The sequence below is a fragment of the Psittacula echo genome, assembly GCF_963264785.1.
Source record: "Psittacula echo genome assembly, chromosome: Z".
Lineage (NCBI taxonomy): Eukaryota > Metazoa > Chordata > Aves > Psittaciformes > Psittacidae > Psittacula > Psittacula echo.
In genome coordinates this window covers 76030765-76044617 of record NC_137742.1, presented here as the reverse complement: position 1 = coordinate 76044617, position 13853 = coordinate 76030765, and the positions used below count along the sequence as shown (strand labels likewise).

Sequence of the window (13853 nt, the reverse complement as noted above, 5' to 3'; positions counted from 1 at the left end):
ATACTGTAAGGAATAGGCAAAATTAATATCTTAATGTAGACTATTCTTTCCTTGACATACAATGTGCCAGATGCTAATAGAAATGTAGCAGGAATACTGCTTTTTCCTAAGAATTAAGTTTTGTTCCTTTGTTTCCTGTGTAGAAATGTTTTTTTCCTACCAGTCCGCAATTCTACTTGCCTAAAGTTAGTCTGAATAACACTAACCTGATAACAGAAAGTGGAATGTTTGAACTATGATTTATTGTGCCCCCTGAGGTCTCTTTGAAAGCGTGTAATCTGAACCCTGTAAGACAATGAAAGAAATTGCCTCCTCACATATTCTTAACCCAGTTTTCCTAGTTTATAACTTACAATCTTACAAAAAAACAAGCCGTCACTTTACAGAAGAAAGTACACCAAGAGACTCAAGAATCCTTGTTTTACCCTTCAGACTCAAACACCACTAAATGAGGGATGTGTCTCCAGTTTGCACTACATAAGGTCTATGAAGAAAATTTTATTCCATTCCTTTGAAGATGAAGAATGACTGAATACAGTACAGAGCAGGCCAATAAAGATGTACAGTTGTTAAAAGCTATGATAGCCTTTACCATCTGCTTCTGATCGTTTATTTCTTCCTAAATCTTGGTAAAACCTCAAACTGAAATGGCAGCTTACCAAAACCCACCATCTTTCACTACAAGTAGCAAGAAACAGTTCTTGATTTTACCTTCTAGGCCCCTGATCGTCTTACTTCCTTTTTAGTTTATTCTACATAGTGTTTTCTCAGAACTTTTAAAGATCAAATGTTAATCAGAATAACGATCTCAATGACTGCAGAGTTTTCTTGCAGAGACAGATGTAAGCGAAGACTCTAAATTAAAGATAGGATGTGTGTAACACACTGCAGGCTTTCATGTGTAGCTTACCAATACAGTATTTTAGATTGTTTACTTAATTAACAGAAGTGTTTCCTTTTCTTCTGGCCAATCTTCTGAGGAAGACTGCTCTGGATTGTCATTTGCCCCTGTCTGCTCTTAGACCTTTCTAGAATTTGAGAGAGCAAGTGATACAAAAAGACATTAACTTGGAACACCCTGAGGAGAAAAAAAAAAAAAAAAAAAAGAAAAAAACACACACACCAAAAGCCAACTCAGAAACACACTAAAAAAGAGGTACCCCCCTTAAAAACCTATTAATACCTGTATTTCTTCTCTGTACAAATGCCTTTGTTCATAAGTATTAGCTTTTGTAGTCCTCCTCTCTACACAACTCAAAATATGGAAAACATGTAAGCTTCACCAATCTTACACTTAACTGAGAGGGGTTTGTTGGGGTTTTTGTTGGGGTTTTGTGCCTCTTTTCTTTTTTTTTCTTTTTCAATAACGGGTCATAATAATCAGTTCAGCCATCTATTCACAAATACATCAACTGTGCACACAAAGAAATACTACCTTGCTAATCACTTTAAGTGATTACATTACCATATGCCTGCAAAATCTGATAAGGCAGATCAGTCATGAACACCCCATTCTATTACTCTAAGACACGGGAGAACAGCTATGTGAAAAAGAAGATGCAGGTGGCAGGAGATAGCACGCTAATATCACCACCTCAAGGAAACAAAAAGGTTGACACAAAAAGAAGCTATCCTCTTCTATGAAAAATCTCAGCCTGCAGAGACGCCCATTTAAAAGGATAAATTAGTGGGTCAGAATCACACTAGTTATCCCCTAGCACAAGGGTTTTTTTCCTAGCAGATTCAAATGTGTAAGGTCTTTCAAAAGCCAGAAAGCAAAGGGATGCAAAGGACCTGAACTGCTTTGAAGTTATAAGGTAAAAATCAAGAAAAAAAGAATGCTATTAAGCTGATAAATATCAGCAACTCTGTCTCTATCACACAAAGATGCAAAATGTCAGGTGTATGGCAGTCTGAAATCTGTCACAAAGTTCCCTGTATTGTTCTTAAGAAAACACTTAAAAATGAGTATTCTCTGCTCTCCTCTTCTTTCAAAGATATAAGAGGAAACCTGTCACACTCATAGTAACCTAACATAAAGGACAAGGTACAATAGACACATAGTATTTTACAAAATCAGCAACACCACAAACATTCAGCAGATGGCAGAAACTGCAGAATTATATGCATTATATGCAAAAAGAATAGAGGAGTGCTATGGAACATGCTTTACAATAAACCAGAAATAAAACAACTTCATAATCAGTATTCCCAAATTGGAGAAGGTGCTTCTATCCTCACCATTTAAGTTGCATTACCTACATTGCAGAGAAGGAAAAATAAAATGGAGATGGGTGGAATAATGAGGCAAGGGAGAAGTGTGGCATATTAAACCGTATGTCGCTACAGATTTGTAAGCTGAAGATGTGTGTTCTTAGTAAAAGCACATCTCACAAAATGGAAACTATTCTGCTGTCCATTTCAGCAGACGCAATAGGTAATTGTACATAAATGTTTTTGTATGTAGCCTAATACTGATGAGCTTTAGGGCACGGGAATACTCTGAGACACCTAATAAACTAATGATTCAAAACATTTATATCTCAATATCATCATTTGAAGAACGTTACACTTTTCAAACTTATTTCTACAACCCAAAAGGACAAAAAAAGAGAGCTAAAGTAAGGACAACAGCAGCCCTCTTCACTAAGCTAGGGTTTGGAAGATGTTTATGAAAAGGACCACAGAACAAGGAAACAGAGAAATCGATAAAAGCATAGCTGAATCTTTTTTTCTCTGGATGGCCATCACAACCATCTTTTTTCCTAAGGTGTAAAACCCCTTCCTAATAGATGAAGAGAAAGAGGCCAAGACAGAGTACAATGTATACAGTCAGTTAGTCCCACATGTTCAAAGAGCACTTCGAGTGCAAAGCCACAGTTTAGCTGCAATGCTGAATCACTGCCTCCATCCCTGCGCACCACACCTATCTGCAGCTGGCATATGGGGCATGAACAAGAGCAAAGCCAGTATGCATCACTGAAAATATGAGCAGACCCACAAGCAAGCAACTGCTAAGTCAATGTCAGCTCCGCATTAGTCCTCACGCATTGAGACTGACAGGTATTTCAGAACAGGACTTGGTACCATCACAAACGGTGAAACAAAGCAGCAGGCTTTAAACTTACACCAGCACATGTTACCAGTTCTTCCCTTCTTCCCTACCTCACTGTAAGCCAAGTAGTTCAACCCTCAGCTTCAACATAACTGAACGCATCTAAAGGCTAGACAGGGCTTTGAGCAACCTGGTCTAGTGGAAGGTGTCCCTACCTATGGCAGGGGATTGAAACTGGATGAGCTTTAAGGTCACTTCTAACCCAAACCAGTCTGTGATTCTATGATTCTAGATGAAGTAGCAAAAATATTTTCCAAGATATTTAAAATTTATTTTAAGCATGAAACAGATGTTATCAGAAAAGCTTAAGACTTTAAAAACTGCCACCTGCATCTTGGTTTTTTTTAACTCGAGGCAGTACTTTTAATGCTTATTTGAAAAGTGGAACTTTTGTCAGGGGAATAAAGCTAAGCCTATATGTCAGTGAAAAACTGGGGGTACAGTGCTGCTGAACAGTGATCTTGCAGAGCTAACAAACCACCAAAAATAGCAAGAATTGAGTGAGAAAAGCACACATGAAATTTACCGTCAAAACATTTCTATATTCTTTATAAACTACAACCACCAATTTCCTCGTTACCTAGCTTATTTCTTGTACAGGATGCAAGACAGAGTTGAAAGAATAGAAGCCACTAGTACATCAGCAATCCCCTCAAGTCCCTCAAAACAGTACAGACAGAAATACAGAAATCACCTGCAGAATGAGGAAAAGAGGGGAAGAAAAAAGTAAGTTGCAAATAACTGCTGAAATAAGTGTTTGTCTAGAACAACTACTTCAACACTGACATAAATCTTCAATGAAAATAAGAGAGCTAAAAAAACAAAGGCAGTAATATATGCTGTAATAGAGCGCTTCGTTTTTTCTCCAGTGGTGCCTGTACCTGCTGCATGTTTCTCTACCTTATAGAACTAGCAAAACTGATCAATCATTAGCAAAACATAGACTGCATAAATCCATATACCTGTAATTCTTTAACCCAATACCAACTTAATACATTAGATCATATTGTGTATTTGTGTGTTTCTCCTCCCTCCCAAGATTTACTTTTTTTTTTCTCCTTCCTTAAATAGGACTCCTAACACTTTTCATCATCACATTAAATATACAAAACCCATAAAAGATAACTCCATCAGCAACTCTCATTCACTTCCTGGTAGGTCTTGCCAAACAAAATAATCCACAGCATGAGAAACTCAAAAGGGATTTCCCATAGCAAGAATTTTCTGACCACTGCTTTCCCTCATCCCAGATTTTGAATTTAGAGTCTAAGCAGTCTCAAACATGATGTAATAACTTAGAGAAAGTATACAAGAACTTGAACTCCTAAAGAAATTATTGAAAGGACTGCAAATTCAGTAGAGTTTCCTTAGAAATGGATCACATAAGAAACAGCAGTATTCTCCTCTGGATAAATCCCCTGTGCTCACGCTAAATGGCTGTGGGTTTCTTTCTTTTCTGTTAACAGAGTGAAGTCATCTTGCTTTCACTCGTTGTCTGTTTTGGAAAATTATCATCCGTTCTGCCAGATGCAGGAAGTTAACAAAATAAGAACTGTGTTTATGTATTTTTTCTATACTCTTCCAGGTAGAGTAACACAGCTTTCACTTAGAAAAATAACAGATTCAAAGAATCAGCTTGTCACGAATTTTAAACAGGGAATTTTTAAGTTATGTAAGAACCAGAAAAGCCTTTAAACAGAAAAACTAGTACGCTCAATTAGTTAAGCATTTATCAATGTTAACATCCCTTTTGTTATTTTGAAAATATATAGTTTGACTATTGTATTGTCAAATCAAGAAAGAAAAACCTTTCATGCCAGACCATAGCGAACCAGCATTGGAATATATGCGTATGTCTTGTGCAGAACTCTTAATCAATTTTGTTGATTTGAAATGTTTGAAATGTCAAAAGGAATATGGAAGAGCAGATTTAATGCATATGTAGACATATTTTAAATTAGCCTTATTTCCTAGGTTTGAAAGAAAAAAAAAGGTAAACATAGTATTCAAAATGAAGTTAATGAATGATTAAGCTTCTTTTTATACATAGGAGCTGGATATAAACACACATAGTTTGTACACGTTTGAAATGTCAAAAGGAATACGGAAGAGCAGATTTAATGCATATGTAGACATATTTTAAATTAGTCTTATTTCCTAGGTTTGAAAGAAAAAAAAGGTAAACATTGTATTTAAAATTAAGTTAATGAATGATTAAGCTTCCTTTTATACATAGGAGCTGGATATAAACACACAGTTTGTACACATGTATGTTTATACAAAAAGCCCTATTAGATAGATATACATATAGGTAGGGAGGGAGGTAGGTAGGTAGGTAGATAGATAGACAGACAGACAGACAGACGCCTATTTGAAAGCTGGGTTTACATAGGAACTGGGGGGGAAAACAATGTCTGCTGGCCAGGGAGAAAGAAGGAAGGAAGGAACTACAAGGTCATATATTCTCATAGAAAAGTCAGAAATAGAAAAAAAAAATCAGGAAAATGTTTTCACCTACAATATGCTGTGAAATATATTATTCTTTCCTCCCTCTGAAGTATTTTTGCCACTGAGAGAAGGTCTTCTGATCAAGCATTTAACACATTTCTAAATGAACACACAAATCTTTCCTCTTTTCGCTAAGCATGAATGAAAGAAGTATGCACCTATTAAAAGACCCATTTTCTTATTCAGGTTTTCTTCTGATAACTTGTGCCAAGAAAAAAAAAAATCTAGTCCCTTCTCCTTCTCTAAAATTCACCTGAGTACCAAACACAGCTACAGTTAATTATTAAGATTTTATAAAACTGCTTAAAAACCCACAGCTACAGGTTGGGCAGAGAAGAGATTCAGAGCAGCCCTGCAGAGAAGGACTTGGGGGTGTTGGTCGATGAGAAAATGAACATGAGCCGGCTTCAGTGTGCGCTCATAGCCCAGAAAGCCAACCGTATCCTGAGCTGCATCAAAAGGAGCGTGACCAGCAGGTCGAAGGAGGTGATCCTGCCCCTCTACTCTGCTCTCGTGAGACCTCACTTGGAGTATTGTGTGCAGTTCTGGTGTCCTCAACATAAAAAGGACATGGAACTGTTGGAACAAGTCTAGAGGAGGGCCACGAGGGTGATCAGGGGACTGGAGCACCTCCCGGATGGAGACAGGCTGAGAAAGTTAGGGCTGTTCAGCCTGGAGAAGAGAAGGCTGCCTGGAGACCTCATAGCAGCCTTCCAGTATCTGAAGGGGGCCTACAGGGATGCTGGGGAGGGACTCATCATCAGGGACTGTAGTGACAAGGGGTAACGGGTTCAAACTTACACGGGGGAAGTTTAGATTGGATATAAGGAAGAAATTCTTTACTGTTAGGGTGGTGAGGCACTGGAATGGGCTGCCCAGGGAGGTTGTGAGTGCTCCATCCTTGGCGGTGTTCAAGGCCAGGTTGGATGAGGCCTTGGGTGGCATGGTTTAGTGTGAGGTGTCCCTGCCCATGGCAGGGGGGTTGGAACTAGATGATCTTAAGGTCCTTTCCAACCCTAACTATTCTATGATTCTATGATCTGCAATTAAATGCTTCTTGAACTACAGTTTGCAAACACAACTTGCATGACTGTTCAAGAATCTGGAGAAGACACGCAAGTGGTACTCAATATCTCTGCACTCCATTAAATTCTTGAGAAAGAACAAAGCATTGCATATCCATATGCTAAATGAATTAGTATTAGGTCTGACACAGAGTCTTTCCAAATTTGAAAGAACTCTGAACACTTCCCAGAAGATCATGAACTACACCTCCTCTTTCACCAGGAAGAAGTGACGTTCATAAAAAGTTTTTGATGCAAGCTGTAGGTCACAGTCTAGAAAATGATTCATATAACAAAAAATAATATAGAACAGTAATAATAATAAAGAACAGTAATAACTTAATACAGGCTTGGGTTTTTTTGCTGTACATTATTACCTGCCCCAGTCCACGCACACTGACCATCACTTAGTGTTATACCAAAGCCAGCACCTAAATCTTTTTCCCATGACACTTGTAGAAAATACGTTGCTTCTGGATCAGAAACTGGATGAATTCTGTTCAAAGTCTTCTCCATTTTCCAGATACCTGTTTGGGAAGTAAGATAATCCTTTTATAACTAATGGCTTGTTTTCCAGAGGTCCTTAGCAGTTTTACATAACCAGCTTATGAAAAAAAAAAAAAAAAAAAACAACAAACCCACAAATATAAGCATACTTAAAATGTCATTTTACTTTCCTCCACAAATTCAGATTTTCAGAGAACTGAGGTTTCCAAACAGAAAACTGGATTACAATAAGTAAGATTTAAAAGAACAATGACAACGAACAAATGTATTTGAATAGTCTGAAATTAGTAAATTGTCAGGAAGATGAGGAAGAGAAAATCACAATATACATACACTTCCCCATGCCCGTGTTTTTAATTTACAGTCTGCTATCATACAACATACAGCACATGGAATATAATGGAAAAATCAATTTAATCTGGAAAACTGACATGTGAAAGCATGCTACTAAGGTTCACTGCAAAGCAGAGGCTGTAGTGGATGCCAACTACCATAAAATTTATATTTTTTAAATAATTTACTTTAAACACTGAATGCTGCAGAAACCAAAATTTATGACCTTATAGCAAATCTTTTGCTCAGTATCAAAGCAACTTGGCAACCTCTATTTTAAGACCTGTCAGTTGCTGAGGGGAGTAGCTCGAGAGAGGTCGCCTTCAACACTGGAGCAGGGAGGAGATCAGCGTCCAGGAGCCTCAACTCAGAGCAGCCAGAGCCACCGAGGGAGCCTCAGGTCCTCGACAGGGCTCGCCCAGGAGCCGGCAGCTCAGCTGACGCGAGCAGCTGACTCACAGGGGGCGGAGCCACGAGGAGCGGAACCAGCCCTGACTGGTTAAAGACCTGCCCCTGGGAGCGCGGCGACCAGGGGGGTCGAGGCAGTCAGACAATCAGGCGGGTTGGATGGTGAGCACTCGCCCTATGACCAGGGCCCGATCTGGAAGCTCTGCTCTGGCTGCCCCGGCAGTGGCAGCGTAGGCACCCAGACAGAGCCGATGAGAGGGGAGGCTGCAGTGCAGAGCTCGGAGTGTAGAGAGTGCCTGCACTCTCTACAGTCTTGTGAGGGAAAGGTGCACAATGGGCAGGGCTGCACTCGGTGCTCCCTGGTGGAGGTCCTCCTGCAGCAGGTGGCTGAGCTGCGGGATGCTGTTAATAGGCTGCAAGATGTCAGGGAAGCTGAGAGGAAGCAGGACTGCCTCCTCCAGGCCCAAACTGTGCAGGGGCCTCAAGCGTCCCCTGTAGCTTACGGAGGAGAGAAGGAGGCCGTTAACCCAGGCAGCTGGGAAACAGTAACGAAAAAAAAAAACCAAAACAACCCACCAATAAAAAAAAGGAGGGAGAGGACAATTAACAGCAAGGGGCTTCTTCCTAAATCTGTTGTCTCCACCAAGAACCGCTTTGCTGTCCTGCAGGGGGGTAACAAGGAAACACACTTGCACCAAAAACAACCGGCTGGTGCACTGGTAAAGATCTCTACTGGTGCTGCGAGGAAAAAGCAGCGGGTCGTAGTAGCAGGCGACTCTACTTTGAAAAGGGACAGAGGCACCCGTCTGTCGGCCTGACCCAGTCTCAAGGGAGGTGTGTTACCTACCTGAGGCACAGATCAGGGATGCTGCAGAGAGGGTGCCTGCTCTAATAAGTCCCACGGACTACTACCCACTTCTGGTGATTCATGTGGGTGCTAGGGATGTAGATAGCAGTAGCCTGGAAAACATAAAGAAGGACTACAGAGCCCTGGGAGAGGTGGTTAAGGGCTCTGGAGCTCAGATTGTCTTTTCATCAATTCTCCAAGATACAGGGGAGGACCTTAAAAAAATTAGGAGGATTGGCCAGGTTAATAAATGGTTAAAAGGATGGTGCCATAGTCAGGGGGTTGGGTGTCTTGAACACGGGACCCAGGTTTGTAGGCCAGGTCTACTGGGGGCTGGTGGAGCTGCTCTGATAAAGAAGAGGAAGAGTGGTTTTGGTAGGAGGCTTGCCAGGCTGGTCAAGGTTTCTTTAAACTAGATGTGTTGGGGGAGGGGGGCATCATTCCATCCCAACACACCCAGTCAGTTGCCAGCACCTACAGTAAATGCTCGGAGCGACGCAGAGATATTCCAGCCGCTCCAGCCAATGAGCCGGCTTCATTTGGAGCTCAGCTCAGATGCCTCTATACAAACACCTGTAATATCGGGAACAAACAAGAGAAATGAGAGGTGTGTGCATGACTACGGCAGTATGATATAGTAGGCATCACAGAAACATGGTGGGATGGCTTCTATGACTGGAGTGTTGGAATGGAAGGTTACAGGCTCTATAGAAAAGACAGGCCTGGCAGGGGGGGAGGGGGAGTTGCTATTTATGTTAGGGATAGGCTGGAGAGTATGGAACTCTGTCTGGGGACAGGTGAGCAGTCAACAGAGAGTTCGTGGGTCAGGGTTAAAGGGAGAGCAGCGATGGGGAACATCACTGTGGGGATCTGTTACAGACCGCCTGATCAAGAGGAATCTGTGGATGAAGTGCTCTATAGGCAGATAGGAACAGCCTCATGCTCACAGGCCCTTGTTCTCATGGGAGACTTCAACCACCCTGGTATCTGTTGGAGCAACGGTACAGCCCGGCACAAGCAATCCAGGAGGTTCCTCGATTGTGTGGAAGAAAACTGGCTTCTGCAAGTAATAGAGGAGCCGACAAGGAGAGGTGCCATGCTTGACCTTGTGCTCACCAACAGGGAAGGGCTCATTGGAAATGTGACGCTCCAGGGCAGCCTTGGCTGTAGCGATCATGAGATGGTCGACTTCGAGATCCTTGGGACAGTGAGAACAGCGTGCAGCAAGCTCACTGCCCTGGACTTCAAGAGAGCAGACTTTGGCCTCTTCAGGAACCTGCTTAGTAAGGTTCCATGGGATATAGCCCTGGAGGGCTGGGGGGCCCAAGACTGTTGGCTGATATTCAAGGATCACTTGCTCCAAGCTCAGGAGTGTTGCATCCCAACTAGAAGGAAGTGCAGCAGGAGGGCCAGGAGACCTCCTTGGATGGATAAGGAGCTGCTCAGGATAATTCAAAGGAAAAAAGAGGCTTATAGAAGGTGGAAGAAGGGACAGGTAGCCTGAGAAGAATACAGGGATGCTGTCCGGGAAGCTAGGGACTGGGTTAGGAAAGCTAAGGCCCAGTTAAAATTAAACTTGGCTAGGGATGTTAAGGATTCTACTGTGAATGCTCCATCCCTGGCGGTGTTCAAGCCCAGGCTGGATGAAGCCTTGGGTGGCATGGTTTAATGTGAGGTGTCTCTGCCCATGGCAGGGGGTTGGAACTAGATGATCTTAAGGTCCTTTCCAACCCTAACTATTCTATGATTCTAAAGAATCCTATGCATTTATACATATTCTAATCTGACAACAATGAATCCTCAGGGTACTCAAGAACTCTGAAACTGCATCTGGCTATTTGCTCTGCAGAATAATGGAAAAACAGGAATGAAAATTTTATAAGTGAATGAAGAAGGGCTACATGTTTACTCACACACTAAATATAGCATGTATTGATAAAAGTAGGAAAACGCAAGTGAAGCATTTAAACTACATGCACTGAGTACAACGATGTTTGGACAGGTTAGGTATTAAAAGCTCTATCAAGTTTTTCATCTGAAGCATAGCAACAAGTGATCACAATCAGGCTCAGTTTAGGCCCTGAGAGGACTCTGTTCTTCAAGGGGTAGCAGAGGGAACCTGCTTCTTTGCTCACGGACGTTGACAGCCAAACCTAGAGACAGATTTAATGACCACTGGTCTTCTAAAAAGTTGGGAGTTTTAGGAAGAATAATTTTAAGTGCGTCTGACTGCACTGTGTCTGACCTTTGCTCAACTCTGTGCCCAATGACATTTTGAGTGCCTTTCCCTTGTCCAGGCATGTGCACAGTATTTAAAAGCAGCAAAAATACACGAAGGCTTGTTTTTTGAGCATAAAGCTGCATTAACAGCTAGACAACAGCTGCACTGTCAATAATAAACATGCATTATAGATATCAATAAGGTTAATGAAATATCACATTAACTGCTTCTGATGGCTAATTAAACCACAATATAGATCACCTTGCACTAACGAATAACATTTCTAAACAGGAAGAAGGACCTCACATAAAGTGCCTGCTGCAAATTTCAGGCTGAGATTTGGTGAAAACATGTTACTAGGCACTTCCAGCATTCCTGACTACCTATTAAATTTTCATCACCAAATACTTAAAACACTAACTTTATTTTTCCACCTTACAGCTTAAGTTCACATAAGCACCGTAACATTTCCCTCTTTAGAGTATTTTTCTGACAAGTTTAGGATTCAAAAGCTACGGTAGTAGTAGTAAATACATCATGTACATACAGCTAAGCATCATAAATTCTCACTAACAGTAAAGAGGGACAACTTGACTACTCACATCCATAAATCACCATCGCTTATACTATTACAGATGTCATACTCCACCTTTCTATTCACAGGAAATGTACCAAAAACTAAAAGCTTACTTAAAAGAAATATTGAAAAATTAATCTGAGTCTAAAAATATCTTCTAATTCCATCACCAAGCAACTGGCCACTTGTGAAAATCTACAGTGTATCTGCGCACCTGAAAGCCAGGACAGTAAATCTGGGGCACTGAGGCCTGGAATAGTGCCCTTGCAATTAGTGATTACAGAACTAAAGCAATTTTAAAGATTTGTAGTGCATTAACTGCCTGGACATGAGTCAATAAACAGCACAAGACAGGAAGCACAAGTAATGTGTGTAGTATGTTTAAGCACACAGGCATGTATTCTCCTTTGCTTACCAGATTCCCTTTTCCTTGTTCTTTGAAAAACAGTATTTTTAAAAATACTTTAATTATTCATTTTTACTTAAAGATTGTGAAAACTTGCACAACAAGCCAGTCAGACAGCATACGAGGTACTGATGCATACGTCGCTCAATAGGGAGGTTTTGCTTGTTGCTCAGAGAAACTGTGGCTGCTCCATCCATGGCAGTGTTCAAGGCCAGGTTGGATGGGGCTTGAAGCAACCTGGTCTAGTAGGAGGTGTCCCTGCCTGTTGCAGGGCATTAGAACGAGATGAGCTTTAAGGTCCCTTCCAACCTAAATGAATCTGTGATTCTATGACATACACAAATTGCAGAGTTACCGTAGCATCAAGGCTGCAATAAGTTACTGCTGACATGAACATCTCCCAAACACTAAATGTAAATTCTAAAAGTGAAGATCATTTCAATCTGATATGTACGTAACAGCTTAAAAGGCCAATCATTCAACAGGATAATTAATTGTCATAACCATCACACACGCAAAATTCCAGCGAACAGTCCTGCATGTGCTTATCCCACCACAAATATTATTGTTTGAAACAAATATTGTTTGAAATAAAAATTCACTAATTTTTAAACCAATGTCAAACCATTTCTCTGTTGTGACTATTGTCTCTATCCATTATCACTACACCTACAAATGAAGCATAAAGAATCAGCTGCTTCAAGTACTCTGGGCCAGACAGTTGGTCAGAACAAAATAACTGCAGATGTACTGACAAAAAGGTTTGTAAAAAAACATGTTCACTTGGGACCTGAGCTTCCATAGAACTGGTCACACAAGCCTGTAGAAGCTGGCACTGCTTTTTAAAGTTTTACTAAAATACCCATCCCCACCAGGTCAGAATTTCATTATGAAAGGCAGCCAAAACCATAAAGGATGTAGGAGAACTGAAACTTTTAAGTTAGCTTTCCATTCACATCTTTGGGTAGACAGATAAGGATACAGCTAAGAACTGTAGTAATGCTGAAAATGGTTAAACCAGCCACCCAAATTTTGGCACTCTCACTATTTAAAAGTCCAGACATTGCTGAAGCTTATTTAAAAAAAAAAAAAAAAAAAAAAAAAAAAAGTCATTACATAAAACCAAGCTATTCTTACAGCCATCCAACAAACTACATTATTGAAATCAGACCCTTACTAACTGCAGTTTAAAAAAGCAGCTCGGAGACTATTAGACCGTAGGAGTACCTTTGAGTGCTATTCAATAGTCTCAAACACTATTCTGGTAGCTCTTTCCATTCACTGCCTCAACAAAATCCAAGCAGTCAATCCTCCTCCCTTAATTACGATAAAGAAAAGCTGCAGAGAAACTGATTGATTAGGGCCATAAGAAAGCCAGTGTTTTTCTCCTGAAGGGCACAAGAGGTCACAACACATACCAGCACCTCACTGTGCTAGAGCCAACGATGCCAGACAAAGCTTGCAGGTGGGAACAGTCGAGTCCCACCCCAAATTTGTAAATCAGAGACTTTATTGAGGCCTTCGAACAGTTGGGGATTGAGCTGTTTATCTTTAGCACTTTGTCCCTTTGGTCTTTGGCTTCTATGATCTGTATTAGGCAATGTTTCTTTCTAAGGAGGAATCAGATGTTGGCTGGTGTGCAATTGACTGGAGTCTGCTCTCTGAACAAACAGTGTACACAGTTGCTTCTGAATAAACAAGACACTTTTAAAACTAGTTTACAAAGAATTTTATATGTTGTTTTGGATAGCACTAGGCACAGACCAAAAGCCAGATCTTTTAGGCTGCTCCAACACTGCATCATTGATAACAATTTGAACTTCAGTGCTTTGTTTTTTTCCATGCAGACTAATGGCTTTTTTAGAAA

The 13853-nt window shown here is 40.8% G+C and overlaps 1 protein-coding gene across 1 annotated transcript in view; it reads right to left on the bottom strand.

Annotated features, from left to right (window-relative positions):
- XRCC4 (X-ray repair cross complementing 4) overlaps nt 1-7661 on the bottom strand; it is a gene marked incomplete at its 3' end in the record, with an annotated part of 163785 nt that extends 156124 nt beyond the window's left edge. Inside the window, exon 1 of the mRNA XM_080638806.1 lies at nt 7065-7661. Within this exon, the coding sequence (XP_080494932.1) occupies nt 7065-7203 (139 nt within the window). The 5' untranslated portion in view covers nt 7204-7661. The remainder of the gene's footprint in view (nt 1-7064) is intronic.
- Nucleotides 7662-13853: the final 6192 nt, after the last annotated feature.